The 22,092-nt window shown below is 44.7% G+C and overlaps 2 protein-coding genes and 1 pseudogene across 6 annotated transcripts in view; 2 read left to right on the plus strand and 1 right to left on the minus strand.

Moving 5' to 3' along the window:
* The window catches only part of AFAP1L2 (actin filament associated protein 1 like 2), a 119,495-nt gene extending 115,789 nt beyond the window's left edge, over positions 1 to 3,706 (plus strand). The window contains exon 19 of the mRNA XM_061635920.1: positions 40 to 3,706. Coding sequence (XP_061491904.1) covers positions 40 to 66 — 27 coding nt within the window. The 3' untranslated portion in view covers positions 67 to 3,706. The remainder of the gene's footprint in view (positions 1 to 39) is intronic.
* A 9,883-nt stretch (positions 3,707 to 13,589) lies between these two features.
* Positions 13,590 to 13,708, plus strand: LOC133389814 (5S ribosomal RNA; annotated as a pseudogene).
* Positions 13,709 to 13,855: 147 nt separating this feature from the next.
* VWA2 (von Willebrand factor A domain containing 2) overlaps positions 13,856 to 22,092 on the minus strand; it is a 68,796-nt gene continuing 60,559 nt past the window's right edge. For all 5 annotated transcript variants that reach the window (XM_061635925.1, XM_061635926.1, XM_061635922.1 and 2 more), the window contains exon 14: positions 13,856 to 17,613. In XM_061635925.1, coding sequence (XP_061491909.1) covers positions 17,552 to 17,613 — 62 coding nt within the window. In that variant the 3' untranslated portion in view covers positions 13,856 to 17,551. The remainder of the gene's footprint in view (positions 17,614 to 22,092) is intronic.

A 22,092-nucleotide genomic window follows, 5' to 3' on the forward strand; every position in this document is an offset into this window, starting at 1 on the left:
TCCTGTGTGAGGTTTCCCCCCCTTTTTTTTCTTTTGCAGGAATGGGAGAAGAAAGGTGCTAGTTAGAAAATCCTAATTCAGTAATGGATTTAAGATTATAAGTGGCCATTCGTGGACTACAGGATTCTCTTCCCAGTAGATAAATGGTCCAGATGAGGCAAAGCATGGCCGGCAGTACACCATGGCATTCCATCTAGAAGAAATGATGGACCTGGGCCAGATTCCAACATGGCCTTCATCAGACTAAGGATTTTGCTCCTTTTAGCAGAGGTGTGCTGTGTATCTGAAAGAGTTAACACAAGTTGAACCCTTGCTTCTAACCCAGCTGATGTTATGAAAATGTTGCTGTACATAAGGATGCTTTTTGTGTATTTCTACTTTGGTGTTTTATCATTGTCCAATCCAGGATTTGTTGTGAGCAATAGAGCATCAACCTGATCAGAGCTGCTTAATGTACCTTTGATACACCAGGGCCAGAGGCTTTTGGAGGTAAATTCAGTTGTCCTGTGAGCTAAAATCCTGACAGCTAGGTAAGTAAATCCAAGGTTCCATGGTAGACTTTTCCTTTGGAGAAAAGCTTTTATAACCAATGAAGAAAACCTGAGAGAAGGTCAGGGGCACCAAGTAACTTAACTAAAATGTACTATTATTATCACATGTTAATAATCATAATTGCAGTACACAGTGCATCCTGACTTCCCACAAAGATTTCCTGACCAAAAAGTGCAGCTACTCAATGGAGTCTGGTCTGTTAGGGCAAAGGGAGCACCACCCCACTAATCTCAGTCCAGGGGTGGCCCTGGCTGTCAACTTCCTCCTCATTAGTCTCAGTTTTGCCCTTGGAAAACTCAGCAGGAGGATGAAAAAAAAACTAGAACTAGGATGCAATCCATTTACCTGGGAGTAAGTCCCTTTGAACCCAATGGAGCTTACTTCTGAGTAGGCATGCCTTGGATTGCAGCCTTAGTTGGTTCTGCCTTTCATTGGCTCTGGCCCCACTTCCTTGGTCCTCTCTGCCTTCCACCCCACTAGTCTCAGTGAGTGCCACCCACCACCGTCGCAACTTAAGTTTCAAAGTTTAATGTTGGGACAAGGCCCACCTCTCTTCAGGAGAGCTGTTACCCATTGCGGACACCAGAGTGATGCATCCTGATCTGCTGAGTTCACGGGCAACAAGGCATTCCAATACATGCAGTGAACTCCTATAAATACCAAGGGCTTCCCGGTGAAATCAGTTGCAGGGGCAGCTCTGCAGACGCATCTCACTTTGAATAAGGACCTGTGCTAAATGCTGAAGTGAAGTAAGAAGGCATGAATGGATGGGCAACTCAGTTTTTGTGGATTGGGGCCAGAAAGTCATTTGGCATAGATAAGTTCACTCTTTAGCCATTGCATCTGTCATTTTCTCACATAGTTAAAGATGATTTGAGGCAAAAATAAAAGGGTGGAACTTCCTGGCCTATCTTCTAAAATGCAATTAAAGACACTGGTTCTGATGCACTTTAGTAACTCTGGAATGCTTCAGGCTGATATACATACGAAGGTAGCCTATATGAGCAGATGCCACATCACTTTCTATTCTGTACAGTACTTTCCATAATGTATCAAAGTTAATTTTAAATGCACTCTCCCAGAAAAAGAAAAGAATAGTTTACCCATGTATGTTGGATTTAATCACCCAAGCATTTGGAAGAGTGGGGAATCCCCCAACCCCATTTTAAACATATTCTTATCATTGTTTTCTATCAACAAAAGTATAATGAAAGCAAGGGAGAACTTGAGTGAGATGTGTTCCCAAAACCCAAGGAGAATAAATTTGGTGTATGTGTAGAGTTAGGCATGGGCTGTATGCCAAAAGAAAATTACAATTGAAGTCTGAATATGAATGATTTTTCAAAGGGGAGAAATTGTTATTAAATCATTAGTGCTAACATAGTACTAAATACAGTACAGACCACAGATGTGGGCTCAGCAGGCATGCTATACAAGGTCCTTTCCAGACAATCAGTTTCATGTGCAATAAAGGTGCACTCCTGCTAATTGGCTGTTACGGGACTGCTAACCCTCTCTTCCCGCAGCTAGTAAGTCTATTATAGAGAAGTAGTGTTTTCTCAGCAATAAAAGTAGTATTTCTCACTGGAAAAATGCTGTTTCTCCACCTAGCTAATACATGGCCATGTACAGGAATTTGTGTCCTGTGATTTGCATGAGTGCCAGTACTGGTGAGTGTCCATGTCTTCAGTGGTGATCACATCATGTTCTTTTCCCCAATGCCTGTGCCATTTTAGATTATTTTAAAGGACACGATATATTTCCCTGTTGCATCCACTCACCCCACCCACATGTACACAAAGGAGTCCATGTCAGCAGCCCTGCACCTGTGGGGCTGCCTGCTCCTGATTACGTGCTGGGTGTGTGTGATTGGCTTGTGCCCCACATATTTAATTACTCTGACTTAATTTAATTACTCTGACTTCTAGAAGTTGAGCTGCTCCTGCTCTTCTGCTGCAGGCAGAGTTCTCATGTAGCTCTAAAAAGAGGTGGTGGGGAGAAGAGGTCACTTCACCAAGAATTTCTTGTCCCACAACCATCTTTTGTCATTTTGTAAACCTTTTCTTTAGCACTGCAATCCAGCCAAAGATGCTAACTTTAAGTCTCCTTGATTTCATTGGGAAAGTCAAGAATGTGCTGAAGTGGCTTCCCTGACCATCAAGACTCCATGCAGTTTCACCACAGGCTTGTTTTCTCGACATATGCCCCACTGCTGTGTATCCTGGTAAGTGTGCAAGGGTTGCACCTTAGAAGTACTTAACTTTGCCTGGATCATGTGAGGAGGGATGTCTTGGAAAGGCCCGACACTCACAAGAAGGAAACAAACCCTAGATCTACATATACGCTATTGTTTGTTTTTCTGGGGCAACATGATTTCCTGACGTTTGTTCGTATCACGAGAGAACAGTCTCGTTAAGTTTGCAGACGAGATATTATTTAAGTTAAAAGCCAGCTATGTCATATCATTACGTATTAAAACCAGGCTTTTGAAAAAGTACAGTACAAGTGTTACCACTATCCACAGGTTACAGGCCCATTTGAAAGAGGTATGCTGTGCACTGCCATTTTGAGAGAAATGGTGAAGGTAGATCACGATTAGTCTTAAAAGCAGGACAGTGTGGCATCCACAGTTATTCTTGAAGTACTGATTCTAAGTGGCAAGACACATTGACCCCAAACATTGTTGTGCCAGGGTCTGCACCGTCAGTGCTGTTGTAACATGTCTTGTGATGTCTGTATTGCATTTTCTCTGTTTGCTGGTGCTATGCAAGTGTTAAGATGGGGGCATTAGGGCAGGGACGGGTGGCGAGGTCAATAAAGCTTTGGCACTCTGATGCCCTGACAACTGGAAGCATCAATGGGGAAAGTGCCAGAGGTGGAGCAATTGACCCTTTAACCCCAGCATCTGTGCCACCAGTCTGTTGTAGCCACACAATGCTGTGTATCCACCCAAGCACTATAGCTGATAGTGGTGTCAGTCAGGGCACAGTAATTCAATATAAAAGCAGGCAATTTCAGATTCAAGGTATTCATTTAACTAACCATAGAATGAAGAATTATTATTGTGTTCCTTGCTAAAAATAATTCCCATTTGTTGTACATGTGTTTTTTTCAATCAGTTGCTATTTTAGAAGAGGTTTTTTTTAAATAAAAAGTGTGGTATATTTTAAGTGTGTGTGTGTAAAAATCATTAAAAAGTCCAAAACAATCTAATAACCAGGTAGTGCCAATTTTAACTTTGTAGGCCCAGATAAAGCTAAACCTTTCTATTCTGTGCAAAGAGGGTCTATTAGCATAATCCAAAACTCTTGATATGAAAAGATATATTCTCTATATGCATTCATAAAAGAATAAGGGACAACATTCTTCTGACCACTAGGGGGCACACTTGCAATGCTTCATATACCTTTGTAATAATTTTCTAATCTGGCTTCACAGTAGCCTTTTACCAAAGGCTGACTAGTGTAAACTAGTCATGCATGTGTTTTTGACCAGAGAAAGCTTTGTGAATTTTTGGAGCATTTAACATGCCGCATGATTACATAGGCACCTAACATGCTCAGGGGCACTTGGGCCAAGCGCTAAACATACAGGAACATCAATTTATCAATTTCTGATGCATACAGGAGGTCCAGTGCATGCTTAGGGCAGCCCTTTGTGGGTTGGGGAGCTCTGTTTGTTTGAATAGATCCACTTGCACAAAAGAATACACATCTGCTGTCTCCATTGTCCTAACGCATTTGGTATCGAAGCTTACATGCATCTCTGTACTAAGTTGATCCTTGAAGGATGAGAGGATAATTTAAGGCAGTGCCTGCAGCGTCACTTGATATATTGCTGAAGTAAAATAACGATATGTTCTTTAAAATAATGTTTTTAATGGATGAAAGGGGCTAGGTTTCTTCTGCTCCAACATTGCAGAAACACACAGAACCTGAAGATGGATTTAATTTAGCCCAGGGGTACCCAGTTGTCAGGCTACTGGCAGTCTGTTAGCTTCATTCAGGTGGTCTGCAGCATGTATACAAAAATACAATTAAAAGTATACAGCATATTACAATTGCTACATCAGGCAGAGACATAATTAAGTGGTCCATCAAAACCCTCAGCAATTTTCAAGTGATCTGTGAGGGGAAAGTACGAGAACTGTGGATCTAGCCCATTGCCCTGGATTGTTTGCAGCTTGACAGCAATAGTGATAAAGATGGCAAGTTTTCTAAAACTGAGAGACAAGCTAGGACAACCCAAGGGCCACATTTCCATCTGGGCAACCTTCTGAGGGCCACATGCCAGTGGTGGGCAAGGCCAGAGACAAAAGGGGAGCAGACCAACACTTGTAAACAACTTCCTGCCTCACCTTTAATTGAGCCAACAAGAGACAACTCACCCTTGGTGAACGTGAGCTCAGTCTGTATGGCATCATAGTAAAATATAAAATTAAGCCACAAGCCAATTATCATATTACTCAAGTTAGTTTAAATCATTGAAAGCTGCAATCCTAAAGCCATCTGGTTGAGGGGACTTAGGATGTGGCATAAGTACTGCTCCTCCACTGCAATGTGGTACTTAACACACTGGAAGTGCCCTTCATTCACCTGCAGAAAGCTCTGTGGACATTTATTTATTTATTTATATATTTTCATTTCTAGACCGCCCATAGCTAATAGCTCTCTGGGCGGTGTACAAAACGAGATTAAAATACAATATAGAATAAAATCAGTAACAAAGGAACACATTAAACTAAAAACATAAACATAAAGCATTAAACAATTAAAATGCCTGGGAGTATAGCCAGGTCTTAACCTGGCGCCTAAAAGAAAGAACCGTAGGCGCCAGGCGTATTTCCTCCGGTAAGCTGTTCCATAATTCGGGTCCACCACAGAAAAGGCCCTAGATCTAGTAACAGTCCTCCGGGCATCCTGGTGAGTTGGTACCCGGAGGAGGGCCTTAGATACTGAACGAAGTGAACGGGTAGGTTCATAGCGGGAGAGGCGTTCCACAAGGTATTGCGGTCCCACACCGTGTAAGGCTTTATAGGTCAACACCAGCACCTTGAATCTAGCTCGGAAACAAATAGGTAGCCAGTGCAAGCGAGCCAGGACAGGTGTTATATGCGCAGACCGATTGGTCCTCGTCAACAGCCTGGCTGCCGCATTTTGCACTAGCTGAAGTTTCCGAACAGTCTTCAAGGGCAGCCCTATGTAGAGCGCATTACAGTAATCCAATCTAGAAGTTACCAGAGCGTGAACAACCGAGGCGAGATCATCACTGTCCAGATAGGGGCGTAGTTGGGCTACTAAGCGCAGGTGGTAAAATGCATTCCGTGCCACCGAGGCCACTTGAGCCTCGAACGACAAGGAAGGGTCAAAAAGGACCCCCAAACTACGAACCTGTTCCTTCAAGGGGAGTGTAACCCCATCTAGAACAGGATAAGCATCCACCATCTGAGCAGGGAAAGAGCTCACCAACAGTGTCTCAGTCTTGTCTGGATTGAGTTTCAGTTTATTAGCTCTCATCCAGTCCATTATCGCGGTCAGGCAACGGTTCAGCACATCAACAGTCTCACCTGTGGAAGGTGAAAAGGAGAAGTAGAGCTGCGTGTCATCAGCGTACTGATGGCAACGCACTCCAAAACTCCTGATGACCGCACCCAGAGGCTGCATGTAGATGTTGAAAAGCATGGGGGACAAAACCGACCCCTGAGAGACTCCACAATGGAGAGTCCAGGGTGTCGAGCAATGTTCCCCAAGCACTACCTTCTGGCGACGATCCGCTAAGTAGGAGCAGAGCCACTGCCAAGCAGTGCCCCCAACTCCGCGAGCCTCCCCAGAAGGATACCATGGTCGATGGTATCAAACGCCGCTGAGAGATCAAGGAGAATCAACAGAGTCACACTCCCCCTGTCCCTCTCCCGACAAAGGTCATCATACAGGGCGACCAAGGCTGTTTCAGTGCCAAAACCAGACCTAAAACCGGATTGAAACGGATCCAGATAATCGGTTTCATCCAAGAGTGCCTGGAGCTGGCCGGCAACCACCCGCTCCAGAACCTTGCCCCAAAAAGGGACATTCGCCACCGGTCTGTAGTTGTTCAAAACATCTGGGTCCAGAGAAGGTTTCTTTAAAAGAGGTCTTATTATTGCCTCCTTGAGACTACCAGGGACTACTCCCTCTCTCAAGGAGGCATTTATTACCTCCCTGGCCCAGCCGGCAGTTACAGCCCTGCTAGTCTTCACTAGCCAAGATGGGCAAGGGTCCAGAGCAGACGTGGTCGCCCGCACCATTCCAAGCACCTTGTCCACTTCCTCGAGCTGCACCAACTGAAATTCATCCAATAATAAAGGACAAGACCGCGCTCTGGACACTTCAATGGATTCATCTGTCATAACATCAGAGTCTAAGTCCCGACGGATGCATGCAATCTTATCCTGGAAGTGCTCCGCAAGTTTGTTGCAGCGGGCTTCCGATGTTTCCTTAGTATCATGAGAGCCAGAATGTAGAAGCCCTCGTACCACCCTAAAAAGCTCCGATGGGCGGCAAAGGGATGATCTAATGGTGGTAGCAAAATAAGACTTTTTTGCCGCCCTAACCGCTTTTATGTACAACTTAGTGGAAGCACTTACCAAAGAATGATTACATCCGTCAGGAGTTTGCCTCCACCTGCACTCTAGCCTCCTTCTCTCTTGCTTCATCACTCTCAGCTCCGGGGTATACCACGGTGCTGTATGAGTTCGGCACTGAAGGGGGCGCACGGGAGCGATCATGTCAATGGCCCGGGTCATCTCCGTATTCCACAGATCAACCATGGCCTCGACAGGAGCACCAGTGCTATCAGCCGGAAAAACTCCCAGAGCCCTCTGGAAAGCTTCAGGATCCATAAGCCTCCGGGAGCGGACCAACTCAATAGGTCTCCCACCTCTGCAGAGGGAAAAGGCTGTCGTGAGTCTAAAACTCAGCAAGCGATGATCTGTCCATGACAATGGAGTAGATGAAAAATACCCCACCTTCAGATCACCATCTCCATGACCAGTGGCGAAGATCAGATCAAGAGTATGTCCTGATACATGTGTCGGGCCAGTAACAATTTGAGACAGCCCCATGGTTGTCATGGAGGCCATGAAGTCCTGAGCCGCCCCGAGCAAGACAGCCTCGGCATGGATGTTGAAATCCCCCAGTACCACGAGTCTGGGGGACCCCAACAACACCTCCGAGACTATCTCTGTCAGCTCAGCCAGGGAAGCTGTTGGGCAGCAAGGTGGGCGGTACACCAACAGTATTCCCAGTCTGTCTCCTTGGCCCAGCACAAGATGAAGACATTCCAGACCAGTCGCCGTTTGGTCAGGGTGCTTGGTGAGGGAGAAAGAACTCCTATAGACCACAGCAACCCCACCTCCCCGGCCCTCAGATCTACCACAGTGCTGCACCGAGTACCTAGGTGGGCAAAGCTGGGAGAGAGCAACTCCTCCCTGCTCGCCCACCCAGGTTTCGGTAATACACGCAAGATCGGCCCCTTTCTCCACGATCAAATCGTGGATAAGGGGGTTTTTATTAGCAACCGATCTCGCATTTAAGAGCAGTACCTGGAGATCTGATGGCTGGCTGACAGTACAACCAACAATCCGGTGGATATGAGGAGAACCGGAACAAGGCACAGACACAACTTGTCTGGGACGAGTTCCCCTTACCTGGCACGTTCTCCTCCCAACACCATACCTCCCATTACCCGTCACTACGTTAATTGGGGCCCCCAAAAATCCCCTTACTAGGGCCGGAGTATGTTCTCCCAGGCACATCTTAAAATAAATCTAATATGACAAACACTAAAAATAACAAACAACACAAATACACACATCCACTCAATCTCATTCACACAACAACCAACAGACGAACAGCAATAATTAAATACAACCAAAAAACAACAATAAACAACAACATTAAAAACCCTCCTCCATAACAAGCCTTGACTACAGGAGATATCGTCAGCAGTGCTGGAAATGTCCCTCATACGTTCTCCTGCCGTCGCCGCCAGCCGGACCACGCCGACAACCTGGCCTTCTCCTGCGGTGCTCTCACCACCGCCAGGCCAGGATGTCTATGATAGAACCGTTCCATGCGGCGGTCTCTCGTAGTCGTCACTCCATGCCGGGCTGTCCCAAAACGCGCCCAGAGCCCAACCAGCCCCGTCAGTGCTCTCACCACCGACGGGCTGCTACACGGCCCCTAGGCATTCGTTCGAGCCTCCACGGCGTTCTCCACACTCCGACCGTCTCGCTCCACCGACGTCACTCCACGCAGCGTTCTCCACTCCCCAGCCAAGTCTCTCCCCGTCTCCCCAGCAGCTCCACGCGACGTCTCTGTGCTGTGAGCCTGGACCCCTTCCGTGATGCTCTCACCATCACAGGGGCCAGGCTCACCGCGGCGCCCCAAGCTCCGTGCGCCGCGCCCCAAGCTCCGCGCACCGCGCGCCAAGCCCAGCTGGCTCGTCAACGCTCTCACCGCTGACGACAGGCCGGCGCTCTTCCCAGGCCAGTAGGCCCGGCACCCAGAACTCCAACGGCGCGTAGCGGCGGCGGCGGCAGCACAGCAACGATGACACCCTGGCCGCAGCAAAAACGAACGAGCCAACGACACCAGCCACAATGACGGGCGACGACGCAGCCCAAGGCAGACAGGTAAAGGAGAGAACGACCCAGCCACAACGACCCGAGCAGCAAACAAGGCAGCAGCGGTCCACAACGACAGCAAACAGACGACAGTGGACGACAATGGAACCCCAAGTACGCAGGTACACAGCAGCAACCAACCCGTAGCTGACAGATAGGCAGGCAGGCAGATGGAATGATGGTAAGTAGTATTTTAAAAGATAAAACGCGGAGCTCCCTGCCGAGCATCCGCCGCGGTCGCCATCTTTTCATCAGATACATACATGTACCACCAGCGGTATACCACTGACAGTAGGGCTCAAAAGAGGATCAGGTCTCCTAATATCAGAACGAAGATGCAGGGCTGTAGTTCAGTGGTAGATCACACATGTTGTATGCTAAAAGGTTCCAGACTCAATCCCCAGCATTTCCAGGTAGAACTGGAAACCCTGAAGAGCCAATGCCAGTCAGTGTTGGCCATACTGAGCTAGATGGACAAGTGGTGTAGCTTTGCAAAAGGCACACCACTGTCTTATGCTTCCGAGAGGGCCTGCTGTCTGCAGTTTTTACAATCTTTGGTATTAAAAATAATGTATTAAAATGCCCAACTACAAAATGACAATAGCACATGAGATTCGTTAATTTTGGAGTGGGGAGAGAGTGGGAGGTCAGAGAATTTTGGAAGGGGATAGGACACCTCTCATGTTCTGCCTCAACTCATCTGCCAAGGATGTCTCCTGAGTAGCTGCCATGGAGCCCCTCCATGGCATTGAAAAAACTCTAGGGTGCATTTTAGGTAGGTACAATTAATTGTGAACTGAGTGTGTGCCCTAACCTATGCCCAGTGCTTCTCAGAGCTGCCAACCTTGGGCTGGGGAGCAAGAATGTGAGAGGATTAGTGCCTTCATGACCTGCTTGTGGGCTGGCCAGTGAGAGACTCAGCAATCTGGACTAGATTGATCCTTGGTCTGATCCAGTAGGGCAGGTGTGGGGATCTGTTTTCAACCGAAGGGCCACATTTCCATCTGGGAAACCTTCTGAGGGCCATATGCCAGTGGTGGACCAAGTCAGAGACAAAAGGGGGCAGACCAACACATGTAAATTCGACCTTCGTACAGTAGGCTAGTTTCTACACACACACTCCTTCCTAGTCCTCATCCAGACAAGCAAGAGGCATTATCAGAATTCAAGGAAACATTCTTGCAAGGCAAAAAACACTTGGAGTGCAAAGCAGCACCAGTGAGGGATGTGGCTGGGGAAAGTTTTGAAAACCAAAATGAGACGAGACTTGGAGAGTCACAGTTGGCGCCCCGGCCTGAAGTTTCCCCTGCTCCCTACAGTGGGGCTATTCTTATGCATGTGGTGGGCAAAGATTGGCAGCAGTGGCTATCTAAGCTGTTTCTAAAAGTAATTCTCATCTCGTTGAGAAACCCCTGCCGACATCCTAAGGCCAGGTTTGAAAACCACTGCTTTTAATAAAAATTAAATAATAAGCAACACAAGAAACTAACATCTATTGTAAAAGCATAGTTCAAATCTCTCTCGGGCAGAGAGAAAAATGGGTGGCTAAAACATAGAGGGCTTTTCCAGTTGCTGTCTGGGGAACAGCCCAATTGCTCTTTTTAATTAATCATTACTGTGATCACAGCTAATGTTGCCCTGCTAAACAAGGAAAAGAGACTGTATTCTGCATTATTTATAGAAAATAAGTAGAAGCTGCCACTGTGTTTGGCCTTCCTATGTGAGTCTTATTTTTTTACAGAAATTCTCCCATGAAAAAAATACTTATCCAGCTTGCACTAAAGGGCTGATTAAGCAGTTCAGGGAGAGAGCAGCCCACTGCAGATCTTGAATAAGAGAAAATTGCACAGACTCATGAACACTTCTGGTTACCAAAATTCAGCCAAGAAGCAAATTTTAGTGTCCATTTGGTATGCAGAAAGACAAGAAGCCTATTTGCAATCAATGTTGAACGCAACACTTACTGAGAAAGGGGAAACGTTGCAAGTGAAGTACTACTTCCAATATGGGTGCACACGCTGCCTCAAATTACTCTTGCACTCAATATTTTAGGTGTCTGATGTTTGATCATTATAGTTAAGTCTGCTACTGATTAATGCAATCTTGTCACACAGTTATCTCCTATTTGGTTAAATGATTAAAAATATTTTGACCTGCCTCTCTGCCTCAGTAGGAGATCCACTGTAATCTAAATGGAAACAAAAACAGCTAAAACATAACAGATGATAGTCAGAGTCAGTGTATTTAAATCCATTGTTTTCAATGGGTCTACTCTAAGTCTAACCATAAACTTTTTTAAAACCCTTATAAATAAAAACACAAAGCACCATCTCCATGCAGGAACATTGGGGATGGCACATACAAGGGCATTGAGAGCAGGATGACACATGTGTCTCAGTGTACGTACATTCTTTATGCCCTCACACTTTCTTTGAATGCCTGAACTTCTATACTCCTCTGCTCAGTTGCATTTATCTGTGCAGTGTTCATCACCAAGGCCCTGAAAGATATGCCATGCATGCAGCATTTTGGAGTGTCAAGCCTTCAGAGTAGCAGCTCAAAATACAACAGCATGCCTTTCATCCTTCTCTTCCTGGATCAGTTTCCTTGAGGTCTTTAAAGTTGTTGGGATGCCATCAATATTAATTTCCATCAAGCGCTATTTTCTGCCTCCAATTGATTTTCATGCGCTAATTAGCTCACCTTGGCTTCTGTAAATGTTCACAAGATCCAGCAGTGGAGAACAAATATGGGCTGGACAACTATATTTCCATTGCCATGGATGGCAAGCAGTTGGCCCGATTTGGTCCACTACAAGCCAGTGTTTATAATAAGCATCTGCAATATCAATACAATGTAGTGTTCTTCTGTTATTAAGTTACACCTACAACAAGTAGTTCCAAGAATGGTGGTATGGAAAAGGGGGCAAAATTTAGAGCAAGCTTCAAAGAGTTCTTTGATATATTCAAGATTAACTCCCCCCAAAAATCAGAGATATAGATGCTCCCAAGGAATAATTACATGTGGTCTGAAGCACAAGGAGAGATTGAGTGCCATCATCTCTCAGCCCTCCTTAAATTTAACCTTGGAGAATGGTCGCTTAGTATAATTTCTAAAGCTCACCCTTGGCAGCTGTTCTCAGTTCTAGAATTCAACCCTGGGAGCTTTGAAGAGCAAACAGATGGAAGTGCCCCTGACCAGATGCAGAGTGCATTTTTCCTCACCCATAGACCATCTCCACCACATTGGGGATCATGCAGGAAGGACTTCCAGATCAGAGGGTGATGTTTCTAGACAAGACTCGAGGTCTGCTATCTCTTCCTAGGAAAAAAGCACAGCTTAAAATCCATTATTGTAGCTAGACTATCCTTTGTTTGCATTACAGAGGATCCACTCCTTTAAGCAGGAGTGGAGAACCTTTCAGGCAATCTTCCAGGGGCTGCATGCCAGTGGGAGGAGAGCCAGAGGCAAAAAGGGGGTGGAGCAATAGCTATCACTCTTACCATTGTACATTTCAACCACATCAAAGGGAGAGTTTTCACATTCCACAGACTCATCCATCTATCTCTCCATCCATGCAAGCAAGAAGCCTTCAAGGACTCATTCCAACCAGGCAAAAGCACTCGAGGAGAGTTTGGAGCAGGCCATTGTGGGGTGTGGCCTGGGAGGAGGAGTGGCCTGCAAACAATCCTGAGGATTAAATAAAAGTGCTGCAGGGCCCCCGGGGCCTAAGGTTCGCTGCTCCTTCGAGGCATGCACTCTACAGACACTCTCACAGGTCTATGAAATACAAGACATGCAGAAGACTTGTCAGAGTGTATAATTCATGTTTCAGCATTCCTATACAACTACTCTTCTGTATAAGACGTGCAAATATAAAACATATTTTGATGCTCACTCGCTGTTGTTTTTGAAATGCTGCTTTTCCCAAGCGGTATGAGAAAGAATGCATTTCAACTCAACTTCAAAGGCACTGAAGGTGCAAAGACAAGCTTTTTAATAAATGTCAGACAAATTACAGAAGAGAGAATGGAAGAGTCATAAACACCTCAGTGGAACTGCAAAACGAGTCCAAAACGCAGACCACAAGGAAGACGAGAATGGTAAGAGGAAAGTTTGGTTGGAAGTTGGACTAACCCCATAAACATTTCTCCATCATTCAAAAACTCAATGTATCTTTGCAGTTTTGCTGTGAAATTAACAGAGCTCGTTCTTTCCTAGATAGGAGGCCACACATTTTTACAGCAAGGGGGAAAAAATGAGAACACAGCAGTGGTACTAACAACCACTTAGCCACACAACTGGAATAAGTGTGTTGTTATTTTTTAAACTATGCTAAGAGAATCTCCATTTTGCAAGGTCATATCTATAGCATGCCTATGGCCATAATACCCTGAGCATACTGCATCTCGTCTGATCTCGGAAGCTAGGCAGGGTCAGGCCTGGTTAATACTTGGATGGGAGACCGCCTGGGAATACCGGGTGCCGTAGGCTTAGAGGAAGGCAATGGTATACCATCTCTGAATACCTCTTACCATGAAAACCCTATGAATATCCCCCCCCAAAAAAAAAGATTCATAGGGTTGCCATAAGTCGTAATCAACTTGAAGGCATGTTAACAACAACAAATCTATAGCATAGATAAAATTTGGCAGGGCTCCAGTTGGCACAAATGAGAGCACTGCTTCAGTGAACCAAGTATAGAACCAGTATGAAATTTGTGTTATTATGAGAAACATAATCCAGTAGACTCAACTGTTTGACTCAGGAGTTCAAAACAGCTTTATCTCAGCCTTAACCTCCTCCCCGTATCCATTCTTAGTGTCATCTTTACTCATCAGCACGTCCTAAACAAGCCATTTTTCACATTATCTTACTGCTCAGTGGAACTGTACGACTAAATGAAGCTGGTACAGAAAATCAAATGTTTAGGACTGCGAAAATGTTTTATTAAGCCCAACTTTGCAAGTTTTCCTCCCAAACAAAGAAGATATAACATGCAGGGAGGACAACACAGAAAAGAACAGAACATGTCACAGTATTGGGTTTTTTTGTTCTTGTACTGTGAATATATTCAACCAACACAGAGAGCAAGCCAACAGGTGGCGTTTTGAACCATAGGTCGCATTCTGCTAAGGTAGCCATTTCTAAAGGGAGGAGGAGGTGCCAGTTTGCCTTCTGCTTCCTCACATACACTGGCACTGCACAGTCTAACTTGTAGATTTATTGCCACAAGATTCTTATAATAGCCACTAGATTAGGGGACTGTAAAATGGATTAGACCAATTAATTGCTGAAATAGAGATCAGCTCCATGTTTAGATAAATTGCTGAAGCAGAGATTCTGAAGACCCAACCTCTGGGCAAAAAAAGATCACTCTCCATAATCAGGCTAAACCTTCCCCATCACTGTACCAGTCATATTCCACCTAAATTTCGAACTGTCATTCTAATGACTTTAGCTGCTGGAGTACTTAAGCCAGGAATAGCCAACATGGTGCCGTTCAGATGTTGTGGACTACAAATGCAATCATCCCTTTACATTGGCTGTGCTGGCTGGGGCTGATGGGAGTTGTAGTCCAAAACATCTGGAGGGTACCATGGGTTGTATCCAATGTTAGTCATACTCAAAGCAGACCTACTGAAATAATGGATATGATTAACTCAGGTCCTCATTCAATGGGCTCACTCTTAGTAGAACTTAGCTGGATGTAAACCCAGGCGCGCTACCCATGATTTAAGGAATAGCATTAAAGATATTATAGTGTATTGATTTATTTAAAGTATTTTAGTCATTTTTAGGGCTTTGACTGAATATACCACATGAGATTAAAAAAAACAAGTTCAACAGAGCATCTCCATCTCACAATTATACTAACTAGCCTGGGCTCATGTAAAGATATCTGCGGCGTGTCAGACCAAATAAGACAGAGAGTCATGTCCTCTGCTCCATTTCAAGTTCAAGACATATCTTAGGAAAACATCTGGCTTCAGCTTTTAGGATTTTGCAAGTGATGGAGAGAGATAGAGCAGAATTGCTCTCTTGCTTCAGTAAGTAAGTAAACACTTGGGTAGGGGAAGAAGGGTTACATACACACACACATAATTTGACCCACAGATTCACAGGTCTGAGAGCAAATGTGAGCCATGCAACACAAATTTACATATCTGGTACTTAAATCTCCATGTGTGTTTTGACATGCGCACAGAAGTGTGGCAGAAGCAGATTTCACTACTTGTTTCAATCAGGAGATGAGAGAGGAAATCAGCATGCACACTAGGGATGGGATCCATTGGATGGTGCCATTTCGAAAGCTTTCTGTTGACCTACTAGGCAGTATCGATTCGTGTTCATTCTTTGTCTACTATCCCTTGCTTTTACCAGTCTGATATTTTTCCTTCAAAAAATATCAATATTAATATCAATGTTTTGAAAGCAACCATTGATATTTCAAAAGAAATTATTGATATTTTGAAAGAAAGTACCAATATATTGGAAAAAATCATCAGCATTTTAAAAGGAATTATCAATATTTTGAAAGGAAATTGGCTTTACGGCTTCCTCCTCTGCTCCTATTATAGGCTATTATGGGCTTGACTTCTTCCTCCCCACTTGGATTATTCGAGTGCAGCAGAGAGGCAGAGAGGGGGGGGGGATCTGTACTGTGCCATGAGTAAAATTAATAAAAGAACAATATATTTGAGGGAATATTTGAGGGGGGAAATCAGTGTCGGGGGAAAGCCACTGAAGTTCAGAGCAAGCAGGATCATCCCACAAAGATGAAGGATATGCAGATCATTGAAAAATCTGGTGTTAAATAGAATTCAGCAGAAATCTCACCTATCCCTAATGCAGACAGCAATGCAACATAGGAGGAAGCACAGTATGGGCACTGGATATTCCTGCACCTCCACATGATCACTTGGTGACCAGGATGATTTTGACGTCAGTGTGTGTGTAGACATAGTGGTAGTGGTTAGAGTGTTGGACTACAACCATGAAGCTCACTGGGTGACCTTGGGTCAGTCACTGCCTCTCAGCCTCAGAGGAAGGCAATGGTAAACCACCTCTGAATACTGCTTACCATGAAAACCCTATTCATAGGGTCGCCATAAGTCAGGATCGACTTGAAGGCAGTCCATTTCCATTTAGACATAGGGCTGACTTTCATATTGATAACCCATAGCATTTTCTTATAGGAGTGGGGTTGATGGAGCCAGATGTGTTGCTACATACTCCCTTAATGGGTAGTGGTCAAATTGCCAGACACATCTTTTGTTAGCAAAACTATAAGTAAATGGCCCAAGAAGCAGTGGGGGCAGGTTCATCAGGATGAATAAGGCACTGTCCCACCAACCTCAGTCTGCTCTCAGGCAGCTCTTACCTGTCTTTCTTACTTATAGCCAGTCCAAGAGGTGGCACTACCTGTCAGCCTTCTCCTCCTTTCAGTGTTGCCCTTGTAGCACTTAGCAGGGAAGAGGATGATGCCAAAACTAGAATTAGTTGGCTCTGTCAGTCATTGGCTATGGATCCACTACAAGTCCCAATGGACAGCAGCCACCACTGCCAAGAGGGCTAGCAGACAATTAGAGAAGATGAGCCATCTTTATTTTTTCCAATTCCAGCCAGGGACAGGATGCAAGCTAGCTGTGAGTGGACTGCATTTTGAGTTGGGAAGTCAAACTAACCATGAGAGAGACAGAGAGAAGAAGCGCCTTTGAGGGGGCTTCTTCTCTGGAGAAATCTGATGTGGGAGCAGTAGATTTTGGAGTGTTTAAGCTATGCCTTCACAACCTGTTTATTTGTAAATCACACACAAGTTGTGTGTGTAAAAATGCCATAAGCCTCTAGTGACTTCCTTCCAAAGGAAACCAAACCCAGGTAAGCACTGTGTGCCTGTAACTTCTCATGTCTCAGGGGAGTCGAGGCAAGTATAAATATAAACCAAACCTTGGCCAGGCATTTTGCTGGTTTGATCTGAACTTAAAAATGGCACCACCTTTCTCTAGAATGTCCAAAGAAGTACAGAAACCCAAATCTTCAGAGCTATAGAACTCATTGTATAGAAGAGGTGCTGACCTTATGGTGAAAGGGTCAGGATAACAATAATAAATATTTAATATCAACACACATTAGATATTGTAACCTTGTTCGGTGTGCCAGGAATTCTGTGCTAAACTCTTGTGCTTTGGAACAGCATTATTGCTTGCAAACATTGCCTGCATTTCAGTTCTTTTGTACAATGTTTTCAGTAGCTGAAGGTAGTCAGTGCATCTCTTGCAGTTGCCTTTTTGAAAGCTGACGAGATCCATAAAGCTGCTGCCAACTGCGTCAGTTTCATTGAACACGGACCATCGCCGGATGCATCCATGATGGTGATATGTCACCCCTCTGAATTCCTATATTTAAAAAAGAGATTGTTTCTCAAGGCAAACACTCAAATGCTTAGTCTTTGACATACAAAAATAAAATATTATTTTCTACTTTAAGATGTTTAAAATTAATAATAAATGAATAATTTTATTTTATCCAGGTTGTTGAATGACACAAATGAGTTCACAGGTCCAGAGTAAATTTGCTTCACTTAGTCCACTGACAACTTAACAGAGATTGAAAAAGTCACTCCAGTTTGAGGCACACCAGTGTCAAGACTAGCAATGTGAAGGCCTAGAAAAAAACTTTTTCCTGTTTCTCCCACCAAAAAGAATTGAAAAAAGACAACAGCTTTTTCTCCCCCCCCCCTCCAGGCCGTTATATCTTTAGTCAAGACTATCAATATTATCACTACTTCAACACCTGATTATTTCACTAGTTTACTTTAAATCAACATAGTTTAATTGTACTACTAATTATTAAGGTTTCATCAACAATCCAGCTCCATTTATGTTTCTGGCAATTTATGAACACAAGATGAGAGATATTGCAAGGGGTAAGTTATGAGATCTAAAAAGAGTCCCAGAAAGTAATTATGTTTTAGAGACAAATGGGTTTGTAGGGGTGTGGGCAAATATTAGAACCTCCTTTGGAATTAAGTCTCAAGCATCCTAAAATGTAAATGTACTGCCTTCAAGCCGATTCCGACTTATGGCGACCCTGTGAATAGGATTTTCATGAGGCTGAGAGGCAGTGACTGGCCCAAGGACACCCAGTGAGCTTCATGGCTATGTGGGGATTTGAACCCTGGTCTCCCAGGTCATAGTCCAACACCTTAACCACTACACCACACTGGCTCTTCTCAAGTATCCTAAAGAAATGCACCCTGAGTGCTGCACATGATCCTCTTCAAGACTGATATCATTCATGTAGCAACAAACATATGAGCTGCATCATCAGCTCTTGAAGCGACAACCACCTGCAGCTGATTGTAGGCCTCCTCCCACGCTTCCCGATCCCTCCAAACAGGTGGTCAAAGCAGAAAAGAGCAATTTATTTTGGCAGGCACACATATAGAGATCCTCTTCAGCAAAACAAATACAGCTCACTACACACTAGGATGCTCAGTATTTTTGCTGTAACAAGCTTACTTGTTGAGATCCAACAAGATCTTACTGAAAGAGCAAGCTAATTGCAATGAAACAATATTATACAGCCACAAGAGTGGCTGTATACTATAGCCAGCATTGATTTTTCACATTCCTCAATGTTAAATTGAAAATACCTCCATGCCATTCTGATCCTTCCCATCAGTTCATTTCAAAACAAAACCTTACAAAACTTACAGTCCTGAACGCAGAAACACTTGCTTAACAACCTTCTAAATTTTCATGGCGATACACAAAACAGTTAGCGAGAATAGAGAGTTCAAAGTCTAAAAAGAGGGGGGGAAACAGCTTACTTTGGGACTTTTTTCTGTCAGTGTTCTCATAATCTGTTGAAATTCATTAAAAATCAGCCATGTTCACAGAGTACCTGGAAGCCTATTACTGACCTTGCCCCATACTCTGACCTTCATTGTCTACAGTTTAAAAGTTAAAAAAATGCCTGGCTGATTTTTAATTAATTTAAGAAATTTTGCATTGAACTGAATGATAAAGTTGGGCATGCTCAGTAAGAAACAACAGGCAGTGTTCTAAAGGCCAGACTCATAGCTGCTGGGCTTGCCTAATCGGAGCCACACCCACACCAGACTTTGATTTCACTTGAGACAGTCCTGGCTTCCCCTAAAGAATCCTGGGAAGTATAGTTTGTGAAAGGTGCTGAGAGGAAACTCCTATTCCACTGAGAGAGCTCCAATGGCCAGATTGGTTTAACAGTCAGCCACTCTGATTAAAGGTCTATGAGGGGAACAAGGCATCTCCTAGCAACTCTCAGCACCCTTCACTAACTACACTTCCTAGGATTCTTGGAGAGCCATGACTGTCCAACATGAAATAAAGGCCTGGTGTGGATGTAGCCAGGGACAGCTTTGGTTTAAATTTGGGTGGGAGGCTACAGGTGCCTGCTGTAGAATCAAAAGGTGGGGGAAACGCTGAAAAGCAATGATACCGTTCACAATGTTTTCCTTTTGGAAAGAAAAAGGGCTTCCCCTCTGTCCAGTGCCCACCCACCCAATCTCCTCCCCTCCCCCTCCTCTCCCTGCCTCTCCCCGGGTCAGGTTGGACTACAACCTGGGAGACCAGGGCTTGAATCCCCACACAGCCATGAAGCTCACTGGGTGAGTTTGGGCCAGTCACTGCCTCTCAGCCTCAGAGGAAGGCAATGGTGAAACCACCTCTGAATACTGTTTACCATGAAAACCCTATTCATACGGTCGCCATAAGTTTGAATTGACTTGAAGGCAGTCCATTCCCATTTTCAAACATGATTGCACAGAAATAAATCCCATTGAACTCAAAAATTATGCAAATGATCAAATCTACCCTCCCTCCTTGTCCCTCCTATGTCCTCCCTCTTGCCCCTTCCCTCCTCCTTCCTTTGCCTCTCCATCCCCATCCCCTTCTAATCCCCTCCTCCCCCCTCCTCCTCCCCATTGTCAGTTTTACCTATCTTAAGGATGATTGCACAGGAGTAAATCCCATTGATCTCAAAAAGCATGCAAATGATCAAACCTGCCCTCCCCCTTCCTTTGCCCCCCTCCAATACACTCCTTCCCCTTCCCCCTCCCCCTCCTCCTTCCCTATGGTCAGTTTTACCTATCCTAACCATGATTGCATAGGAGTAAATCCACTGAACTCAAAAAGCATGCAAATGATCAAACCTACCTTTCCCCTCCTTCCCCTCTCCTCTCCCTTCCTCCTCCCCTCCCCTCTTCCTTCCTCCTCCCCCCTGCCCACTCCAGCCACCCCTCCCCCCCAGTCAGTTTTACCTATGCTAAGCATGATTGCACTGGAGTAAATCCCAATGAACTCAATAAACATGCAAATGATCAAAGCTGTCCTTCTCCTCCCCTCCCCCTCCTGCCTGCTCCCATCCCCCTCCTTCCCTCTGCCCTTCCTCCCCTCCCTCCTCCTCCTCCTCCACTCCCCATCCCCTGTGGGCAGTTTCACCTATCCTAAGCATGATTGCAGGGGAGTATATTCCACTGAACTCAGTAAGCATGCAAATGATAAATTCATTCTCAGCAAACTAGCACAGGATCCCATTTCTTACCTCCCGGATTAAAAAAGCAGAGAAATTCACTCATAGGCAAAAAACCTTGCGGTTTAAGAGTGTACTTATAGCCAACAGATATTTCTGTCAAACTTTAAAAAGCAGGGAAAACCGGAAACTACATTTTACTATTCAATCACAAAAAGTTGATACTATGAAGCTTGATACTTTCCGCACCCCACTTCTTTAACATACTTTTAGAAATGTGATCTAAATGGAAGTAAATTTTGGGCAAAGATAGGTAGGAAGTAGACTCTTCTGAGGTCATTAGTTTGAGATAAGGATAAGAAATCTAAATTGGGGAGGCTTAAAACATCTAACATAAATGTCATCCTAAACTAGTGCCAGAGACTGTGAAGGACTGGATGTGGGCTAACGAACTGAAATTTAATCCAGGCAATACAGAAGTGTTTCTGATAAAGGGGGAAGCTGCACCAGGGATAGAAGTGCAACCTGTTCCGGACAGGGTCGCATTCTCCTTGAAGGAGCAAGTCCGCAGTTTGGGAGTACTCCTGGATCCTGCCCTGCTGCTTGAATATCAGGTGGCTGCGGTAGCCACGAGTGATTTTGGCCAACAAAAACTGGTCTACCAGTTGTGCCTGTTCCTAGAAGCAGTTGACATGCCTCAGTGACACATGCAGTGGTGACTTCAAGGCTTGATTACTGTAATGCACTCTATGTGGGGCTGCCTTTGAAAATGGTTTGGAAATTGCAGTTGGTTCAAAATGCAGCAGCCAGAATGTTAACTGGATTGCAGACCTTTATTGACTCCACTGCCTCCCAATTTGTTTCCATGCCCAATTCAAAGTGCTGGTTTTGACATTTAAATCCCTTGGACCAATGTACCTGAGGGACTGCTTATGCACATATATATCTGCCCACGATTTAAGATCATCTGGATCTAGTCTTCTCTGCATTCCTAGAATGAAAGATGTTAGACTGGCAGGCACATGGGAGACAGCCTTTTCAGCTGTGGCCCCCAGGCTTTAGAATACCTTACCCCAAGAAGCCCGCTCCACTCCCTGCCTGTTGGTTTTTTGGACTTCTGAAAACCATCTTGTTTCCGAGAGCCTTTGTGGGGGACTGAAGGTATAGCCTGAAATTGATTTTATTTTTGCCCCTTTTGAGTTTTACTTTTTTAGTCCCCTTTTAATATCACTCCCTCTGAATTATTAACTTTATTTTATGTATTTTTATCTGTTTTAATGTTTGTTGTGTTTTATGTACTGTGTGTGATGGTATTGTAAGTAGCCCTGAGTGCCCCACTGTGGGGTACAAGAGTGGGATAG

The sequence above is a fragment of the Rhineura floridana genome, chromosome 7 (genome assembly GCF_030035675.1).
Source record: "Rhineura floridana isolate rRhiFlo1 chromosome 7, rRhiFlo1.hap2, whole genome shotgun sequence".
Classification (NCBI taxonomy): domain Eukaryota; kingdom Metazoa; phylum Chordata; class Lepidosauria; order Squamata; family Rhineuridae; genus Rhineura; species Rhineura floridana.